Source organism: Anser brachyrhynchus (genome assembly GCF_964034855.1).
Source record: "Anser brachyrhynchus genome assembly, chromosome: 12".
Taxonomy (NCBI): Eukaryota; Metazoa; Chordata; class Aves; order Anseriformes; family Anatidae; genus Anser; species Anser brachyrhynchus.
The window spans coordinates 4,247,387-4,268,777 of NC_137707.1; the positions used below are offsets into that span (position 1 = coordinate 4,247,387).

The 21,391-nt window shown below is 36.9% G+C and overlaps 1 protein-coding gene and 2 long non-coding RNA genes across 11 annotated transcripts in view; 2 read left to right on the forward strand and 1 right to left on the reverse strand.

Moving 5' to 3' along the window:
- CDH13 (cadherin 13) overlaps window positions 1–21,391 on the reverse strand; it is a 489,849-nt gene continuing 468,458 nt past the window's right edge. For 5 of the 8 annotated variants that reach the window (XM_080552453.1, XM_080552451.1, XM_080552454.1 and 2 more), the window contains 2 exons: window positions 20,953–21,168; window positions 1–5,603 (listed from right to left, as the gene is read on the reverse strand). In XM_080552453.1, the coding sequence (XP_080408579.1) occupies window positions 5,596–5,603; window positions 20,953–21,168 (224 nt within the window). In that variant the 3' untranslated portion in view covers window positions 1–5,595. Of the gene's footprint in view, window positions 5,604–10,268; window positions 21,169–21,391 lie in introns of all 8 variants that reach the window. The other 3 variants (XR_013938364.1, XR_013938365.1, XR_013938366.1) reach the window with 3 other exon arrangements.
- LOC308176550 lies at window positions 4,244–19,885 on the forward strand. The gene is made up of 3 exons (XR_013938377.1): window positions 4,244–4,335; window positions 7,501–7,603; window positions 19,756–19,885. It is a non-coding gene; the product is annotated as an uncharacterized lncRNA (long non-coding RNA).
- LOC308176549 overlaps window positions 21,135–21,391 on the forward strand; it is a 13,991-nt gene continuing 13,734 nt past the window's right edge. For both annotated transcript variants that reach the window (XR_013938375.1, XR_013938376.1), the window contains exon 1: window positions 21,135–21,185. This is a non-coding gene — a long non-coding RNA (uncharacterized lncRNA). The remainder of the gene's footprint in view (window positions 21,186–21,391) is intronic.

Here is a 21,391-nt window from a genome sequence, read left to right on the forward strand (position 1 = left end):
TCAGAAATCAAAACGTTTATTTACACCTCAGAAACAGCAAGCAATTCAGCAACTAGGGCCCAAAGGAACAATTAACTGGAAATGTAGCTGAATTATTATTATTTTTAAATCAAACAAAATATTTTTCTCCTTGCTTGAGCATTAAAAAAAAGAAAGGAACTCGTAAAAAAACATCTTGGTGATAACAGAGAGAGAGAGAGATTGTTATGGGGCAAATATGTTTTTACAGGAGGTTTCTGTCTGAAATGGCAGTAACAACACAGCTTGTTTGTACTGAATTCACCATCAGTTCACCAGACATGCTCTTGTTCTACAGTCCCAGGCGGTGTGTGTATGCATGTACATACACATAGTCTGTCTTTACATTAATTACTACCCCCAAATGATCAAATACAGCCACATATTGATGCAGAGAAGGAGTGTAATGGTCAAAGGGTTAATGAAACTTTCCTAAATATCTGTCCTGTTGAAAGCAGAGAAATGCAGAATTCTGGCTCTAAACCCTTCCCTTTTCACTTTTTATGACCAGCTGATATGTAGACAAGGAAAAAGAAAAAAAAAAAAAAAGAGTTGGTAAATAATTATAGATATCTTCAAATGATATAAATTTTATTAAGAGGGGACAGCTAAGGGTAGCATAAATACAACATGAGAGTTGGAATAAGCCTGGATTTCAGTGTGTGGAGTTTGTTGTTGTTTTTTTTGTAATCAGAGTGGTTTAGCATACGTAACACAAACTATCTCTTAACTCATCCTTGAATCATTGGATTAAACTACTTATTCCGAGTCCCCATGTTGTATTAGTCTCCATCTGCATATAGTATATATATATATTTATATATGTATGTGTATATCTCTATATATCTACATATATACACACACATAGCAATTGTGCAACTAATAACTTTCCACCGAGAGTGGATGAGTGTATCCATTTCATCTGGACAAATATAAACCAACTAGTATATCTTGATGTGAAAACAGCGTAGTCAACGGGTTATATGGTTTGCACAGTTAAATAGTCAGCTATATCTGCTTTAAAGAGAATAGCTGTTATAATTACTACTGAAATACTTTGTTTGTTAACTCTAAATATTATAGATCACAGAGTTAATAGAAAGCTATTATTATTTTAGTTATTTCTCATTTTATCACCATTGGCCAGCATATCTCTCAGACAACCGAGTCTCTAGAGATGCAACAAAGGAAAGATAGGATCAGAGTTTTGTCCTAGACTTGCTGTTCTCAAGCTGACATGACTGTTTAATATGATTTATCGTGTTTTTATTTTTTGTTTGTTTTTTTAAACTTTAATTATATGAGTAATTATTAAACCCATTCAGAAAGAAACTTGGCTTTTAGATAAGGAGTGGTGTAAAATTATTTGTGTACAAAATTCTGCTGTGTCTCAAATGGCTAAGTGCACTATTGAGACAAAACCCAGCATTTTTCTTAGTGTTTCAGCAAGAAGTCTTGCAAAGGAAAGAAAGACCAATGATGTGAAAGTTGTTACTATAACATCTTTCCTTTTGTAGTGATAAAACATTTAACATAGGTTCCTATGAACTGATTGTAAACCCACAATTTAACAAATGAGGATTGTATTACAGTGATCCCTAACTTAAATGACTACACGAGAGACCAGGACGAATTACTTGACTACAGGCCACAGCCACTTCAAATAAAGGTTAGACCAAATTATGCTGGGTTCCTTAGAGACATGTTAAAGTGGTTGGTGAAGGAAGTGAGTCATCTCTGCTTTACTGTTCACAGCAGACCAGTAAAAACAGTAGAGAGGTTTAAATGAAAAATTTAATCTAAATACAACTAAGTGAAGCTCAAACAAGCCTAGTAATGGAGTTGCTCTTTAATTTACACCAGTGTAAGTGAAATGAGAATGGGTCTCAGAAAGTATATTAGCCAGTGTTCCACTCTTACCTAATTTTCCTTGCTAACCAGTAGGAAATTTCAGCTGGTTTCCCTTTGTTTTAATCTTCAGACCTGCAGTTACCGAACAAAATGTACATTAATAAATGCACGTAAGCATATCGTGAGTATGCGCATGAGGTGTACAGACAGAGTTCAATTAGCAAGTACACCACAAATTAGACCTTTACCTTGCTAATGAACACTTCTTGCTGATTGTTATACCCACTTTGTGTTTTAACAGCAGATACTCTTCTAAAGTGAAATGATTTTTGCACAAGACATTTTATGCATGTTTCAAAACAAAAAAAATCAAGTTCACTGTCTTTCTGACTCCAGACAGCATTGTATGTCTGCAAACATAGGCTGAAATAAACATTGTAGTGACCAAAATAGCTAGGTAGAAATCAGCGCTGTATTATAAAAACAGCAAGCTTGGCTGAACACATGTTAAACATAATTAACTAAAAAGAGAAAAAAAAAAAAAAAGGACAACTAATTTTGCAACCTCTCTGCTTTTCATGATAGTGTGAGAAACTAACAAATTATTATTTCTCCTTTGTTTCAGGAAATGAATAGAATTTTTTGAGCTTCTTTTCAGGTAAGAAAATTCAGATTCTCATGAGGTTCCTCATTTGTATAATACCACAGAAAGTGACACAGTCACTTGTTAAACAGTGTTGGTTCTCAGGTACGGTGGAGAAACATTAACATGGCAGCTTCATCTTCTCTTTGAGTGCTCAGGTAGTCCAGTGATTAGCTCAGTCTGAGGCCTAAAGAGATACACAGTGAAGGCTGGGCAACTTTAATTTGGTTGGAGTGATAAAGTGATAATGGTGATTAAAGCCTTTGATGCATCTTGATTCAGAGTTTCAGCCATTGTACTGACTTCTCTACATGTCAAAAGGTTGCAGTATTATCTGAGAAGAAAGATTTCTTGTCCTTGGGCACAAATTAGTAGAAAGAGTCTATTCATTGTTAGTGCAGTTCCAGGTAAAATTTTTTTCTTTGTTCCTGGTTTTGGATGCCCTTGGAATGATCCACCAAATGCTACGTGAACCTTGGTGTAAATTAGAAAAGGGTAGCTTTATCTGGTACTTGATAGAAATGACACTAATGGCATCGGGTGTCTTTTCCAGAGGTGGGTTTTGCTTGATAGAAAGAGGAAGAATGCAAGTAGAAAAAGAGTATTTTGGGGGGGAGGATATTATCATTTCTTTTATTCAAGATAGAGGTTTCGTAGATCAAAGTGGAGGGTGCAGTTCATCTTTGGGTGCATTTGGATGAAATCACTAAATATGTATCCTGAAAATCCAGTAATGTTAGGCATTTGTTGATTTTTTTTTCCTTTTGAAAACATTGCCTAAAATTTTTATTGTTTTTATAAGACATGACTGCTGATGATAAAGCAGCAGCACATGATTACTACAAGGCATGGGCAGAGAAAGAGAACTAGAAGCATGCCCATGTTAATGTTTGAGATCAGGCACTTCCTTTTTAAATGCCTGCAGCTGCATAACAGCCCACTCCTGAAGTCCTTGCTCAACAGAAACTCCCACTAACCTCAAAGCACCACTGTGGGAAGTGAAACACCAAAAGCGTGCTGCAAGAGAAACAAGGTCAGCAGGAGATTTCACTTGGCCAGGACTGCAGGAGTTAAGCTGGAAGAGAAAAACAGGTTCTTGTTTGAAGGCAGCTTGTATCTTATCAAGAAATTTACAATGATAGGGAAACTCATGGCACAAACTAATTCACAAACTAATTTTTCCTCTGTTGCCATTGTTATTACTCCTTTTGAATAAAAACAAAACAAAAATCTGTTGTCATATTTGGTACAATACAGGAAGTCAGAGAAAAGCTATTGTACAGCAATTTTTAACCACCAACGCACATTTAATATCTAGTGTAGCATTATGGAAAACTAAATGTATGTTTGGAGTTTTTAATGTTTCCAAAAAGCTTTACTATTGAAACATATATGTGATGTGGAAGATATGCTCATAATCTCACTGTAGTAAAGACGACATACAGTCTGACTCATAAGTACTGTAAAAATGCTAACTAAAGAATGCAGCTGCAAAGTTCTATTGCATAAGGAAGCTTTCTTGTTTAAACTTTAAATAAGCAAGTTTATTAAAATATTCTAAGACACTTACCTTACCCTAGTTACTGGCAAGCTCTAATAAAAGCCACAGTCTGTCACTAGTATACTTTTTGTGTTAAATTTATAAAAATTTGGTGTGAGCTTTGATGGATCATTTACAATTTATTAACAAGATGATCATCTTGATACAGTTAGGTATTTTTCTTCTTTTTTTTTTTTTCAGCCTTACATGCTCACAGAATATAAAAGGATTCATATTCCTATGTAACGAACACCCTTTTTTCCCATGTCTGCAAACAAGTGTGGTAAGTTTATGCACACAAAGAAATGCTCTTGTTACTCTTAACTGGAAACGGTGTGTACATGTGTATGTATGTATATATATATATATTCAAAACTATATATATGTGAATATATTTATATAATAGGGTATCTGTTTTCCTCCTTGCGCTTATATGTGTGATGACAGCTGCACAGAGGCTGAGAGAGAGACCAGTGCTTCTGAGAAATACCTTGTTTTTGCTGTTCTGATCAGCTTCTCATATAGACATCTACTGACTTAACTGTGTCTGCAGAACTGATAAAAGACTTAAATTTTGTAAATTGCCCCAGCAAATAATTATCTGCAGGAACATAAAGGAAGCTGACTTTACCCCCTTTAAAAAATCAGGCCCAGCATGTCCCACCGCTGTCAATAGCGACCCACACAGAGCCAGTCGCAGCTGACTGCTCCCCACTGTCTCACAAATCTGAGCTCGTCTCACCTCCTGGCACTGCTCCCGCTGCAAGGGGAGGCAAAGAGCTGTGCTCCTGGGGGATCTTAAATTCCAATTGGGGCATAAGGAAAGAAGTCCAGATCAGAAACGAGCAGGAGGACTTGCATTTCCTGTTTGCTGAACCTGAGGTACAAGAAGTGCTGCTGCAGAGCCTTGGGCCTGCTTCATTTGGTGTCAACAAAGAGGCTCTTTTAGTGATATGCTTGCAATAGGCTCTCTCCTTCTGGCCACACCATAAACAGCAAATACAGTAGGTTTAGCCATACAGAATAGTTACAATTCATCTGTGGCTGTATTATTCTGCTTTGTCACTTGCACAGTCCAGATGAATATTTTATAAAAGCTAAACCAGTCCTATAACTCTTCTCTCCATATAAATATATATATATATACATACACGCATACATATACAAATACTAACCCACAGACAAAATATTTTCTGAACAGTTGAATAGCAACAAGTCAACAGTTAGAAAAAAATGGAGTCAATCTGTTTTCTGCTCCCCGAAGGTCAAGTTTAGATGTCATGGTCTTTTAACATTCAGTGAAGTCACATAAACCTTGCGTCTTGCAAGAGGAGTCCATTAATAAATGGAAGTTAGGGTAGAGGCTGTCAAACACCAATATATAGTCGGACAGATTGTGAGGTTGCAAATTAAACTGAATCTGGAGCATCTGAGGCCTAGTAGTGAAGAACAGTAACTGTAAACTGCAGTCTTCAGATCTGACGTTTCCTTTTTTCTTGTTGCCATGGCAACGCGGTAGGACAGCTTCAAATGTCAGGAGTTCTTACAGACCTAAATGATGGGAAATGGGTGCGATTATTACTATGCAGATCACAGTATCTTTTATCTTCCCCCCTCCCCCCCCCCCCCAATTACTTACTGAGTATATGCACATTTATCAGTAATTCACTATGAATTATCCAGGTTTAGAAACAATTATTTGTGAAGACAGAAATCTCCAGGAGGAAATCCCAAAATGTCACTTGGAGCATTCAGAGACCTTTGCAGTGCAATTCAGAAAGATGTAGAGTGGAGGCCTGAACATAAATCTTGAGTCAGGACCTAATTCTTCCCATCTGACACCTCGTTCATTTATGTTGGTGCAAAAGTGCAAGTAAAATGCCAGTATGCCTCCCTTGCGTGTGCACACTGACTAGTAAAGAGCAAACAAACAATATATTTTTTAAGAATAACAGTCTAATTTGTGAATATACCAGGGACTAAAAGAGCTGGCATAGTTTATTAAAGTTGCTACAGAAATACCAATCTTATCTTTGTTGCCTAACCTTTTGATTGATTTATTTATTTTAAGTGAAGGTAGCACAACTTGAATGATTTTTCCTATTTTAGATGGGAACCCTGATAATACAAAGGTAGTAAACAAGCTTAGAAAAAACAAAGATTAAGAGCTAATCTATCAGTTGTAGATAATGGGTTGCTTTCCTCCAATTTCACTTGGCATCAACAGGACAGTACTGAGTTGCAAATATGTGGCTTTGCAATAAAATCATAGAATCATTTAGGTTGGAAAAGCCCTCTAAGATCATCAAGTCCAACCATTAAATAAAAAACAAATTAACAACAACAACAAAAAAATAACAAAACACATAGCTAAGGTCATCTGGAGGTCAGTTTAGAACTTGCCTGTGGGCTGATGCTGGTCTGGCCCCTCTCAAATGAATTCAATCTCTCACCTTACAGTGTTTGTTTACTGGTTGTACTGGCTTTGGCTGGGATGGACTTCGCTTTCTTCTTAGAGGCTTTTATGGTGGTATGTTTTGGATTTGTGATCAAAAGAGAGTTGATAACAAAGTGACGTTTTAGTTACTGAACAGTGTTTACACAGTGTGAAGGCCTTCTCTGTTTCTCATGCTGCCCTGCCAGCTAGTATTCTGGGGTGCACAAGAAGTTGGTAGGAACACAGCCAGCACAGCTGACCCCAACCGACCACAGGGATATTCCATACCCTATGCCATCACGTTCCTCAATAAAAGCTGGTGGAAAGATGGGGGGAAGAAGGGAGGGGGAAGGACATCCAGTGTTATGACCTTTGCCTTCCCAGGTAACCATTATGTGAGCTAAGTCCTGCTTTCCTGGAAATGGCTGAACACCTGCCTGCCGATGGGAAGCAGTGGATGAATTATTTTGCTTTGTGCTCACAGCTTTTGCTTTACCTGTTAAACTTTCATCATCTCAAACCATGATTTTTCTAGCTTTTACCCTTCTCAGTCTCTTCTGTATCTCCCTGGGGCAGCAGTGAGTGAGCAGCTGTGTGGTGCTGAGCTGCCCACTGTGGTTAACTCACAACAGCGTAGCAACGGCCTTATGGAGACGCAGGGCTCTGTAACCTGGGCCAAGCTGACTGTGGTGTCAAAACGCACAGCTGCTATCAAGCATGCACATGAAAACTGACACAAAGTCAGGAAATGTTTGTCTAATGTATTCGTACCTTTAAACGATGAAGTATATAATTCTGTCACTATTACAGACACCTCCAGAAGAAGCAGTAACATAATGGTCATTATTAGATGTTAGTCTGTGCTCTTTATTTGTTTTTAATCATCTGCTTTTCCTTCAAGGCAACTCAAGTTTAATATAATTATCGATAAGGCTGTTTTTACTTTATCTGCTTTTTTCTTGTTATTATTTTGGCATTATTTGAACTGACATCAATATTAAATTCCTCCAGCTAGGGGCCTGTCCAGATGGGCTGTACAGCAAGACAGACACCTGGATAGCACGCCACAGCCTGCCCTTTCCCTGCAGCACGACTTCAGTTCTGTTAAACAAAGGTCAGTAAAGCAAATTAAACAAGTATGAGAATCCATAGAGGGAACTGATGGATGGGGCTCACTGAAGTGAGAAGTGCCACCAAGATTTCCAAATAAGATAAAGTCTGGAATTGCTTGGGATGGGGATTTTTAGCATGCATTTTAAAGAAAAGGTCTGACCACAAAATTAGGCTCCAGGCTTCTATATAGGAACTTTGTAAGCATGACTGCCAGAGTTTGGATATGTTTGGATTAAGGACTGGCTGGGACTAAATTCTCATAAACAACTTGATCTCCTGGGATAGTGAAAAGCAAAAGTTTGGGACTCTGATTTCACAGACTATCTGAAAAATATATTTCCAAGTCACAATGAAGTTTATTATCATTAAAGGGCATTTGTTCAAGCCTGACTCAAAGTAAATAATACTAGCTTTTGAATCAGCAAAGCTCCTCTGAATCTTTCGGAGATCCCTGGAGGTCTCCTTGCTAGGGACACGCACTTGTATGTGATGAATGAACAGCACCTCTTATACTGAATTGCTGTATAATCCATAGGCTGAAACTTTAGAGGAATCTGTCAGCACAAAATTTATAAATATCACACAAACTCAAGCAGCTAGTGACTGCTTCACCAACAGCTTGTAAATAAAGGGCAATATATGTTGATTTATGTGCAGACATGAAGAAAAGCTTGTATATTTTACATCATATTGACAGATGCAATGAATGTTACTACCTTATCACACACCTTGCCTTTCCTGAGTAAACTATATATTAAAACTAGTTAGGTCAGCTTTAACCATGAATATGTTTTTTTACTGTACTAGTTGAAGGCTAGCTTTTCTCACAAATATAAGCATGCTTTTGGTTCTCCCTGCCTGTTTCCCCACTTGCCTCTCCAAACACCACCCCAGTTCCCTTCTCCCTTTCATCCTGAAGCACTGCAGTTCCTGCCCTGACTTTCCTTCTACTGAAATCACTTATCAACCTCATCATATCTGACCTGTCAGCTGTCTTTGACGCATTCAATCACATGCCTGGAAATCTGATGCTTCCCTCAGCTCCTGTGACTACATCTTCCTCTCATTTTCCTACGAGGTCTGTAATCACTTTTCCTGCATGTCTTTGTCTTATTACTTACATTCCAGGTTTCTGGGGAAATTTTGTTTTCCCCACTTCAGTTTCTTCCCTTTCTTTGTGCTACCATTCATACGTGTTCAGCGATTGCTTCAGGGCTGGCAGTTCAGAGATCTTACTCTTCCTTCCTGTTTTTCCATTTAGACTACAATGTTGACCTCTACCTTTTCAATGTTTAGCAGACAGCTCGTCACAGCTAAAAACTGAGCTCTTAAATCTTTCCCCTAAAGCACTCCCTTCCAGTTCTTTTGATTGCTCTGGACAACACTATCATCCTGCCTCTTATTCAAGCTTAAAAAGTGAAACAAAATGGAGAACATTTTTGTCACAGAATCTGCTTTCTAGGTCTGTGTATTTAGGTTGCATCTTAATCTAGACGATTCTTTCACACATCATCCCAAAGGGCTGTTTCTAGCCATTCAAACAGTTAAATACCCTGCCCAGGCTCTCCTCAGCAGGTTTGCAACATGTTTTCACAGCCCTTGTCAAAATCAAGATACTGTAATTCATATCCTGACAGTCTTTTGCTGTACAGAGTATTTCCCTACTCTGCCACTTCAACAACGCCTCTGTTACTGTGATTCCATTGCCTCTTCCCTAATGCATGTCTTTTCATGGATCATCCCCACATAACCAGTTTTTCATGTTCATACACTATGGCACCAACTTTCATTGACATGTTTTCAAAGAAACCTTTTGGGCTTTTTTTCCCAAGCTTTCCCATGTAATAGGAGGAGCTCCCTGCAAGCTTCTGTAACAAGCTTTCTCCTTAGCATGTGTTTCTTCTGACAGATCTACAAGAATCTTGACATTTAGCAATGGGTGCTAAGACTACTATGAATCCTGCTCAGCCATTTCACCAGCCTTAATTGAAGTTGTGTTAAAATAACTTATTCTAAACATTGTTTGGAGGAATAGTACATATCCCTTGCTTCTGGCTTTTAAAACAGCTCCAACATTCAAAATTAGGGGCTATAAAATTTATGTAGCTAACCAACTTCAGTACTTCCAGTAAGACTCTTCAAGACCAAATGTGTTCTGGTTCTTTCTATTGCAAACAATGGTGATTAAAAAAAAAAAAATTGCTTGTGTCCAATGGTGAAGTTAGACTAACTTTTAGTTTCTGTGGTTAATATCAAAGTTTGTCAATTACAAATTTACTTTCTAAAAATATTCTGATATAATCTTATAAGGTGTGTTACTGGACATGCATTCTGGCTAGTAATGCCCTTAAAACAAGATCTACACAAATCAAAAATGACCAAAGTATTGTGCAGAAACCTTAATGACGAATATAAGCAGAGCTATAGAAATCACAGAACTGCTCTAGTATATATTCTAGTATATGATGGTTGGACATGATGATCCATGATTCCAACTGTTTTGCTGTATACAGCTGCAGGTATGAAAGCCACAAAGGTGATGTGTACATCATTGTTCTTTTGGTGCCAATAGCCACCCCCACCCCTTCCCTTTAGAGTATCTGGGGAATGCACAAGCAGCATAAAGCTAGCATAACTATATAGAACTTATTTTCCCCGGAACTCACTCTCAATGCAGTCTCCAATGTGATCATCACCATTTTGAACCTCACAGATCTCTGCTCTAGCTCTTCTATTCCTGAGAGAAATGTTCAGCCACGTTCCTTTTAAGATAGCAGTCAAATAGTGAGATAACAGTGAAATTTGCAGCATTGTTCTTATGTGCTTGCAGTCTGAATTGTTACTATTATGGTTAATTTGTCTCAGATAAGAATTCATGGCTCATTATTGTAAATGGATGGTGTTTGTTGGCATTAGTACTTTGACACTGGAGGATCATTTTTGCTTTTGTTGGTCAAGAAAATGAAAACTGGACGTATTTATCTGGATGGAGTGTAATAATGCTATAGGAATATAGGTCTAAGTATGCAGTTTAGGGTAGGGAGATTCATAATGTAGTTACCTAAGATGGAACAAAATCCCCTTTCTATTCCCACTAAAGTTGATTGGAAAGTCAAAAGGTTTGAAGTAGGTGGCAGAAGACTCTACAGGACTGATATCTGAATCATCATCTAGGCATCGTGGTTTCAGACACTGAATTGCTTCAAAAAAGGAGCAAGCCGCCAAATAAAGACAGTGTCTATAATATCGATTTCTTCAATGACTACATATCTGTCTACTTCACAGTGGACTAATTTAAAGTTTATTTCCTACACTGATTCATATGATAAAAGATAATGGAGAAAAAAATGCACATAACTCTTTAAAACCATGAATGCATAATGCCCCATCTTAGAAAAAAAGACAGCCTTTAGCATGTAACCTTGTTTACCATGGTTCAGGATCTGGAGAGCTCATGGTCCATTGGAACCCTTCTAATCAGCCAGCAAACAATCTCATTTGCCAAAAGACTTCTACTTAGCTCAGAAAATTCTTTGCGATTTCCAGACACTTTACCTTTCTACGTTGCAGCCTTATCTTTCTCTGAACATGTTTGTAAATTAGTGACTCAGCCCCCTGCTTATTTTAAAGAAACAGAAATAACTTGATTAATCCAAAGCCTTTGAAAGATGTGTACCTTATGAGACCAGACATGCTCCCTTCTTTCCCCACCATTACAGATTCTGTGTCTTAAACGGCAGTTTAAACCTTATAAAAAAATTAAAGGCATTTAGGTTCCATGCTGACCCTCTGTACAGGAGTGAACTTTACCCAAGATGTATTCATCCTGTAATTCTCTTTTAACATAGTGAAGAGAGTTAACACAGTTGGAGTCTGGAGTTCAACTCAGGCATGCTCCATTTCTTTAGATTTCCTTCAATTACCCTCTCATCAGAAATATTACATTAATCTCTGCATAATTTAAAGTCTCCATTACATCATGGACTTTATCAAAACCTTGGTAACATTAAAGGGGTAATGGGAAAATGGTAGAAGAGATCAGAACCGTGTTTCTGATTAGGCAGTTAATCAACATTCAGGTACCTCTTTCCTGGCTTTAGCATCTATAAAAGAGCATTAATTAGATACACAGTTATTAATATAGACTTCCTGTAGAACTTAGAAAAATTTAAATTGGTTTCATGTACATCACTGGTAGATATGTTTTGGGTAGTTTTTAACACCAGAAGTATCATAGTGTTTGCACCACTTGCCTATAAATGCTAATATCTTGTACATTTCTGTAAAAATAGTAATTTAATAACTATGTTATATATATATATTATAATTTTTACATAATAACTGTGTATGTTCACCTGTAACCTCTTCAGTGGTCCAATGCACTGGCTATGCTTTGGTGTCAGTGTGTGCCAAATTTTATTGGTCACTAGTTTTGACTATCCTGGAATTGTCTTCTGAAAAAAGAGGGGAGTCTTTTCACTGCAACTCTCACTGAATTTGAAAGGCTGAAACAGCTGTCTCCAGACAGATAACACACAACCTTATTCCAGCAGCTAAGAAATCAATTTTTAGTATCAGGAGTAGCAGTAGGTATGCTTGTGGCTAGAGCAAATGCATGAACTCACTGAACAGTAATAACATTGTAAAAAAGGTTTATAAAGAAGAGAGAAGTAAATGAGTTTATCCTTAAAATTTGCAGCTTATAACATCATATATAATTTGTTTCCCATTTATGTGAGGAGATGATTCCAAAATTCTTAATGATAGGAAAAACACAGTATGCATTAGTACTGTGTTTGTGAAATGAGTGTCTTATAATTCTACTCAAAGCTCCAGTAGGCACTCATATATCAATGTCAATATTTAACTTCGGGAGCTAAAATGTCGGCATGTGCTAAGCAATTGGCCAAAATTGGCAAGACTGGGGAGAAACATGCCAATCCAAACTAATCAGCTTGCACAGGGGAATAGGTTGCTCAGGCTGAAGTCATTTTCAAAGGGTATCTGTTTGACACCAGCAGATGATATTTCCAAGAGTCTCTCTCACACTGCTAACTCATTTATTATAAAACTATACTGGCAGATCTGGAACAGTGCTGATATACACCAACGCACTCTTCTAACTTCTTGCACTGGCCTTGCTCACTGCTGAATCCTTGTTTCTGCTTCTCCTACTTGTCTTGTACCTACATATACGCACCCTATTGGGCTGTTCTTGTGATGTGCAAAATGTACATGCATGTGAGTAATACTGTCTAAGACAAAAGCAGCAACTAAAAGACTAGTTAAGTTGGCTTTGAAATTCAGAAGCATGTATTACCCAGTGCAGTGCTACATTTATGTAATACAATTCATATTTACTACGGATTTGACATATCTTACTAGGGGTGGTGTAATTTCTCTGGCAAAGCAGCTAACACATTGTAGATATTTTATTTTATATTTGAAATTGTTACAGGTTTTAGTTGATACTTCGCCAGAGCAATGTCACCTTCATTTGACCAATACTAAATAAATGCTTCCTTTCTTTTCCAGTTTGTTCAAAACAAAACAATTGCAGAGGTGATTACCTGCAGTCTGGAAATGTATTTTCTGATGCTCTAATCTGATAAATTCAGCTGAACGACTGGAAATATTCAGAAATTGAAATTAATAGGTACAGTTTTGAAACAGTAGCATTGAACAAATCTAATTTCTCATAAATGCATTAAAAAATAACAGCTACCCAGCCTTTTAAAGCACAGTATAACTTTAAGCAGTCAGGTCTCAACTTCCATAGGTTATTTTACTAAGAGTTATCAGTAAATAGAACGTATGCATAAATAGGATCGTAGAACCAAAAGGGTTGGAAAAGACCTCCAAGATCATCTGGTCCAACCATCCCCCTACCACCAGTATTACCCACTAAACCACGTCCCTAAGTACCACATCTAACCTTTTCTTAAACACCTCCCATTTTGTAGTCTATCACTTTTCCTGGACAGCCTCTCTAGATGTTTATTTCAGCAATGTTATTTCTCAGATCTGTAGGTGTACACTAATCCCAACTTGAAATACTAAAAGAATCAACTAAAAACTCCTCCTATTTAGCAAGAATAAGCATGTATAATATGCATAGCATACATGGAAGAGGAGAAATCAGAAGAAAATTGCCAAGTTTGGCTACATTAATACTGACTAGACTTTATTTCAATTTTTTATTTTTAAAGAGGAACTCTAAGCATGACTGGCATGAATACTAACCAATGACACCTACGCACTAGGTGTATGGGTAAAGAAGGGCCTTACAGCGTAGGTCTGCAATACTCCAGATATCAATAGCATTTTAAAGGACTTAAGTATCATCAGCTTTCTAGCAGAGAAGCAAAAGCAACATCATCTAAACTTCAGGCCCAATCTAATCTCTCTATTCAGCTTCAATATCACATATCACATTTAAAACTGAACAGCAAGTTGTCAGCATGAAGAGCATATTTTGAGGTGTTGGGATGTTACAGAGTGGAGAAATATCCAAGGAAGTAGACACTTAAAAGAAAAAAAAAATCCCATTGTGTGTAGTAGCCATTATTGACAGAAAAAAAATTATTTGAAGTGGTCACCAGTTCAGTTCTAGTTTTTAGTCACAGTCCACCCCAGAACAATTCAGATAATTATCTTAAGTTATATATTTAGCTGAATTTAAGAGGTCACTCAGAAATACAAAATATTATAAATCTACGGTTTCTGCTGAGAAAATGAAAACATAAATGTTCCTTTGAATTCATACCACTAAATGGTCTATCAAACCAGTCTCTTTAAATGTTCATTTCATGTCTACAGAATAACTGTCAGGAACAATATTACAGATTTTAAGGAACTAGTTGTATTTGCTGGTAACTTTTTTTTTTTTTTTTAACATCACAATCACACATCTTCTAAACTGTAGTGTTTTTTCAATGGGTATATTTCTGGAACATGTTTGAATGGTTTAAAATGTACAAAACCTGTCATTTCTTACCTAATTAACTCAATAAAACTTAACATCATTAAGTACATTTTAAATAAGTTTATGTACAATTTGAGGGTATTTCTACTTGTTATTTATATAACTAGGTATAACATCCTCTGTACAATTATGTATGTGCATATGGACTTCTGTGCCATATCAAGCCCCACTAACTTTAGGTGGGCTCCCAAAGCCGACTGCACAACAGGTTGCAGAACTGAGTACACCTGCACAGAAATTAGAAGACTGGACACAGAGGTCTGTGGTACAAGTGAAACTCACATCATGACTGTCTCGATTTGACTACAATCCCTTAACCTTCAAACTATCCTTCCCTCACTAGAGTCTAATCAAGCAAAGTATCTAAAGAGACTAAAAAAACCAAAAAGGTATTTTTCTCTTACACATATTTGAGAATGTGTCTGTATTCACTGATAATTTAGCAGTAACAATAATGATGTTAATATGAAAAACGCACCTGTAATGAAGATAGTAAGTATTAATGTAATAGATGGAATTGCTGGTGTTACTACTTTTAGGAAGTGAGATTTATACCCCTGGAACTCACTGATTGACAGTACTTTCTAGTTACTTGAGTATCATCATTTAGATACTATGTTATATACCCACATGGTATGTACTCTAATGGAAGAAACGAACTTTAATTAGACTTGTGCAAACACAACTTTCACAGCAAAACTCTCCCCAGTTTTTGAAATTCTGGCCAATATAAGAATATTTTGCTTCTCAGAAATGGGAAAGTTTCTTCAGCAAAATTTCCTAGTTGTCCTAGTTAAATTTTTGTTTTGTTTTAATTATCACTGCTCTGAAAAGTAGAAAAATACTACAGAATATTAAAATATGCTAAAGCAACCTAAAAGGTGCAGGATAAATATAAATAAATAAATATACATGCATATATTGTTCTTAGCAAAGTCACCTTTTGTAACTAGCTCCTCTGAAGCTTTTTCTTTGGAACAGGAATTAATTTTTTTTTTTTTTTGGGGGGGAGGGAGAACAAAAATCCTACAAAAATAAATACTAGTTGAGCCCTGAAAAACGTAATTACACGATTGTCTAAGACTCAGCCAAGTCACTCACAGTAAAGGCTGAGAACTGAATCTGTCGGTAACCAAATTGCACTTGTGAACAGAAAGAGCAATGACCTTAAAGGTCTTTTCCATTTAAAACTTTCTGTGATCTGTCTTAGTCTCATGCCATTCAAGAATGTGTTGCTTCAGTCTTCAGACATTTGATGTTCCTGCATAAATAACACAGGGCGTACAAGAGATACAGATGCTTCTCTTGCTTTGAAAAATGAACTGAATGAACGATAACACTTTACATCTGCCTGTCCATGGTCAGGACAATTCAAATCTGTCAGCTAATACCATTTAAATTTTTCTAATGGTTAATACCAAATATGGTAATTTATGAGAAAAAAATAAAACATTGTCTATTGACACTGTAGCCACATGCCTCAAACCAGAAAAATATTATGGTGGGGAGGAGCGGCATTAAAATGGGAAAAGTGAATGTAATTAATAGAAGTTAAATTCAAGATTGTCTTTAAGGCTTCTTTGCAATCACAGTACTGACATCTGTCCAAGTCTCTCTTTTTCAACACACCTGAGGCCTTCCATCCTCAGTTTAACAAATTAACTCCGATGTAGAGACTTCCAGCTCATTTAAATTCTTCATAGCATTATTTCCCCTCCAGCCTCTCACCTTACTTTCTGTTTATAGTAATGGAATATTTTGCTTACTAGGTTCAAGTCAACTGTCCAGGTTAACAAAAAAACAAACAAAAAAACGAACCAAACCAAACAAAAAAACCACACACACACAAAAAAAAAAACCCAACCTTTTCTTAGTTGACTGTCAACTACTGATACCCATTTTTTTTTTCAACATTGTTTAAATATCCTTGTAAGAAAAAAGAATAGACTAAGTAAAATATTATTTCTGGTGTGACTGACCTACTAATGAATGCTCCAAGGTCTGCTTGTTCAAGACATGACTCTGTGTTTTTGAATCTTATTTCAGTATCTTGCTTCAATAAATTTGAGTCTAACTTCATCTTTATGTTTATAAAAAGGAAATATGAAATGCAATTATCATTCTATGATTAGCCAATTAAGTGAAATAATTATTGTCAAATTAAAATTCCAGAATTCAGTCCTTTAAATAATAATATAAATATTTTGTCATTGATATAAAGCCTAATCCTGCCAGCTAGAGCAGTTCTTTTGCAGATTTCCGTAGGGTTGTTGTTGCTGAGGTCATCAAAAACAAATCTGTATATTTTCATAATATTTTACCTTTTTAACTTGTCTTGTTTTCCTCATCACTTGTGCATAACTCAAATCCTAAAAGTTCTTTAATCTATATCTTTGACTTGACTTGTTCTAACCAAGTTCTTCACAGAAACATTCTCTGACATGTCATTGCCAGTGTAGAAAAAGAACAGCTTTACCAACCTCAATATATCTTGTGATGAGATTGCTGTTAAATGTAAAACATACACTTAACAGTCATTTGTTTTTAAATTGATGAGAATTGAGCAAAATTTGCAGGGACTGCTCTTCTCCATTTTAGGTATTTTTCATTCAACCCTAAATTAAATGTCAGCTATCAACTTTTAGGTTGCAATAAGGGGCCTGTTTTCTCTCCCCCTCTCTCTCATCATTAGGAAGTTTGTAGATATTCTCTTGTTGGAAATGTTTGGGAGACTTCCAGAGAGAACCGTCTGTACCGCTAGTGTTGTTGAGCCCCCCTCAGTATGGTTACATTCATTCTGAACAGAGCTATTTTACCTGTGTCAGTTGAAAATATGAGGAAATGAGTGAGCAGTAAGGAACAACATGGGCAATCTCAGGCCCAGCACCAGGCATGCCCCATAACACATGTTTTTTCTCCTGCTTTTCCTTTCCTCAAGTATGATTTTTGTAGTCCTGCTCCCTGACTAGGAACCCAGATCTAGTTTTTGATATCTTCTTCTTCCTCAATCTGAATTACTAAATTCTAAGTTATATCTGAACAAAGTGGTTTTATGTTGTCTGCAGTGGCATCTAGAAAAAGCTGACAGAGGACATCATCTAGGTCTTGTTTTAAACATGGAGCCTAGAATAATGACATGAGGTTTAATATTCTTTGCAATATTTGTTACCATTAACTGTTATAGCTTTGGACAGTCCTGTACCTGACAACTATATATCTTGCCAGCTTGAAGTCAGTGATTCTCAGAGGTAATAAGTTAGGTACAACGATGCCCTTTTGTCAATCAACTCTTCATTCAGCATCTTTTAATTTCACCAAACAGCTTATTGTTCTGTTGTGGAAAAGCTGCAGTCTGTCCATATACTTCATTAGCTCGCATTTCCTACTTCTGCTTGACAAGAACCCTTAAACTTTCTCTTGTTATAAGTATATCTGGGCAACTCTCTAGCCTGTGTCCCATTATCCCTCAATATCCTGAACACAGTAGGCAGCTACAGAATAGGTGAGACTGCTGCTTTTTGCATGCATTATAGTTTTAATCAGGCTCTTCAGTTCTATGATCAGTTACTTCAGAAATCTGCCACATATGACTTCTTCCATGACTTACAAAAGAGGCACATATTCTAAGTATAGATAATAATTGTAACATTTAAATGATAATACCAAGATGTTTTGTATAGGGAGGAAATTCATGCAGGGTATTTTTACCATGAACAGCTCTTTCACAGGGCTATCTATCCTCACACCAGATGTCAAATACAAAAAGAAATACTTTGGCATGAATAACAAAGTTCATTTGACTGAAGGATTTACCTCCTAGGAACAAGAACCTCATAAAACATAAATACTGGGAGCAAAGTGAGCCTCGTAAGGGCTTTTGCAAAAATTAAACCCATAACTTGCCACTAGAAATGGGATATTTCATCTGTTCAATAAGCACTAAAGTTCTCTTTGTTTTTATGGCATCGTAATCTTTGATTACTCTGATAAATATTTGGACTAGACAAAACATTGCAATGGAACTAATCGCAGCTATAAAAGAACTGTGTGTAGAAATGAATTGGGAATGCAATGATACCAGCACATTCTATGATTTTATAGAAGTTCAAATACAGAACCACATTATTTAAACTGTCTGGTGGCCCCGTTCTTTCATGTCTCTGTGTCTCCATCTGCACCTAAGGAAAATGTTTGTTATGCTTGCTGGCTTTGCACAAACATGAATAGATAACTGTACCAGACATGGAGTACTAGCCTCCCTCTCCATGACTGGGTGAACCCAAAACACACAACTAAATAGTAGCAAATGTTGGCAAAGAATAACAATATAGTCTTGTGCTGAGGACTATGTCTGGCTATGCTGATACCTAGCTAGAGAATTCATGCTATCACTTACAACAACTGTGTACAAACATCCTTAGTCTCAAGGAGGAGATCCTTCCTTCCCCATCCCTTCAGCTCACCTGCAATGTCCCTTTGTTTTGGTTTTATTTCTCAGAGAACAGACTGGTACCAGTATGAAACACTGAACAAACTGCTGGCAGATTACATGCACATTCTTACTCCACTCTTTGCTTAAGATTACAGTTCTCTTTCTCCATACTTACTATTATAGCACTCTGAAGAAATATAAGACTTGCCTAGAAAGGCTCAAGGCATGTCTTATTTTTTCACGTTGTAAAGACTATTCAGTGCTACTTAATCTTTTACAGTAGGAGAGGGAATCTCTGTGTCATTCTGAGCACCACGCAGTGCTCAGCTGCCAGGGGCCTATATTCTGCCCACAGTTCAGCTGGGGAAGATCTGTAGTCAGAAGGTCAACTCAAGAAGCATTTTCCAACACCTAGAACTGCTTTTTATAACTCAATCTAAGGAAAGCGGTCAGACTTCTTTGGGGGCTAGAAAACCTCAACATGAATACTTTCAAAAGCAAAATGCTTTTCTCCACCTCATTATATTCTAAGCAGATGCAATAATGTAAATAAAGTTCAAGCACAAATCATATCTAAAAATGTTAGCCCAGTGGCGAAAGTCATGCTTAGTGTAGCACCAGCAACATTTATGAAGTGGTAACAGGAATATATTTGAACCAATGGGCTGCATATTTATATCACTGATGCAATGGTGTCATGTACTGTCACATATTTCTAACATATTACTTCTAACAGCTGAAGTCTGCATTTGTTTCCAGTCGACTAAACCCAGAACAACTGAAGCAAAGCCAGTGGAGATACTTCAGATGTCACTGATTGGAACAAAGAACAGGAATTTGCACTTAGCATTTATATAGTCTTTTTCATCTTCAAAGAGCATCACAAACATCAGCTACTTCTAATTCTCTCACAACGACCTTCATGCTAACCTTTTGGGATAAAAGTAATATGTTACAAGAAAAAAAAATTGACACTGTAATCAAGCATACACCAAGCCTCAGATGTGTAAACTATCTCTGCCTTGACCTCTATCTCTGCCTCATGGTAGGTTGTACCTCATCAAGAATATCTGGCCTTTTACTATGGCTCAGGTAGTATTTCACCATACAATGCATTCTACTAACATTAGATGATGGTAATAATCCTTGAATAATAGTTTACTACAATAGGGGATACAGCAATTCCTTTTTAACAGACATCAAAAAATTGCTGAAAACCGTCACAGGGCAAAGCAGGTACATATCTAGGTTAGACGTCAAAATTCTGTAGTTTTGAATTCCTACTCTGCAGTTATTCTGGGAATTCCTTATTAGGAATTTCATAAGACTTTTAGAAAGCTTTCTCAGAAGCAGCAGAAGCTTCCTCCGTATGCATCAGTTTTCTCTCTGTCCCCCAACCCAGACGTGCAATTCTGATTATCAATTTTGTGTGTCTCTAAGGCCAGAATCTTGAATAAGTTCCTTATGTTCCAGCTGCTTGTGCACTTCATACAGAGGAATAGATCGAAGCAGGCAGTACTCATTTTCATGGTGACCCAGAACAGCTATTGTTACAAGAACACCTTTAATCTCCTGTTTCTGATTTTGAATTGAATTCAAGTGTGGAGAGATGAAAGAAAGTGTCTCACAAATCTGTTACTACAGCTGGTACTTCTTAATTTATAATATGCTACCTTTAATTCTCTTTGATTCTTCTTACAATTATTGCTTCTATTTCTTAATTTGACAACCAGGCATTTTTTGCTACTTTTTGACAGTGAAAAAGCCCTCTCCTCCTACTTTTATGTAGCTACTTCCTCAGGGAAAAAATAAAGTTACTGCATTATGCTATCAATGCATGAATTTAACTTCTCCTTTGGTAAGTTTTCATATAGAGCGCACAGATGAGCAGCTAAATAACACTTCGTTACTTACAGTTAAGGAAAAGACTTACAAAATAAACTGAAGAGTGAAAGAAGGATCAGGGTCATGCTGATATGAAGTGCATCAGTTGCACTGCAGTCCATTCTGGATTTCTTGCAGGAACACACTTGTAATTTCAGTTCCGTGTTGTTAGTCAGAGGTGGTTTTCCAGAATCTGTCACTGAGATTGGGATGTTGTAATTGGCCTTTTTCAGGTTTTGAAGCAGGACGACCTGGGCATGAGTATCTGAAAAGGATCAGGAGGTAAGAATTAGCCAAACAGTAGTCATTTGAGTAGGAAGAGGAATCTGTAGACAGTATCAGACATGCCACAGTTACTCGTAGAAATTAAGAAGAAAATGAGAGCACTCCAAGGAAAACATTAGAGAATTGAACTGAATGGGAAGTAAGAAGAGGCAGTTACAGAAATTCTTTCAGGGGCTTACAGCTAATTGCAAACATATTCCAAA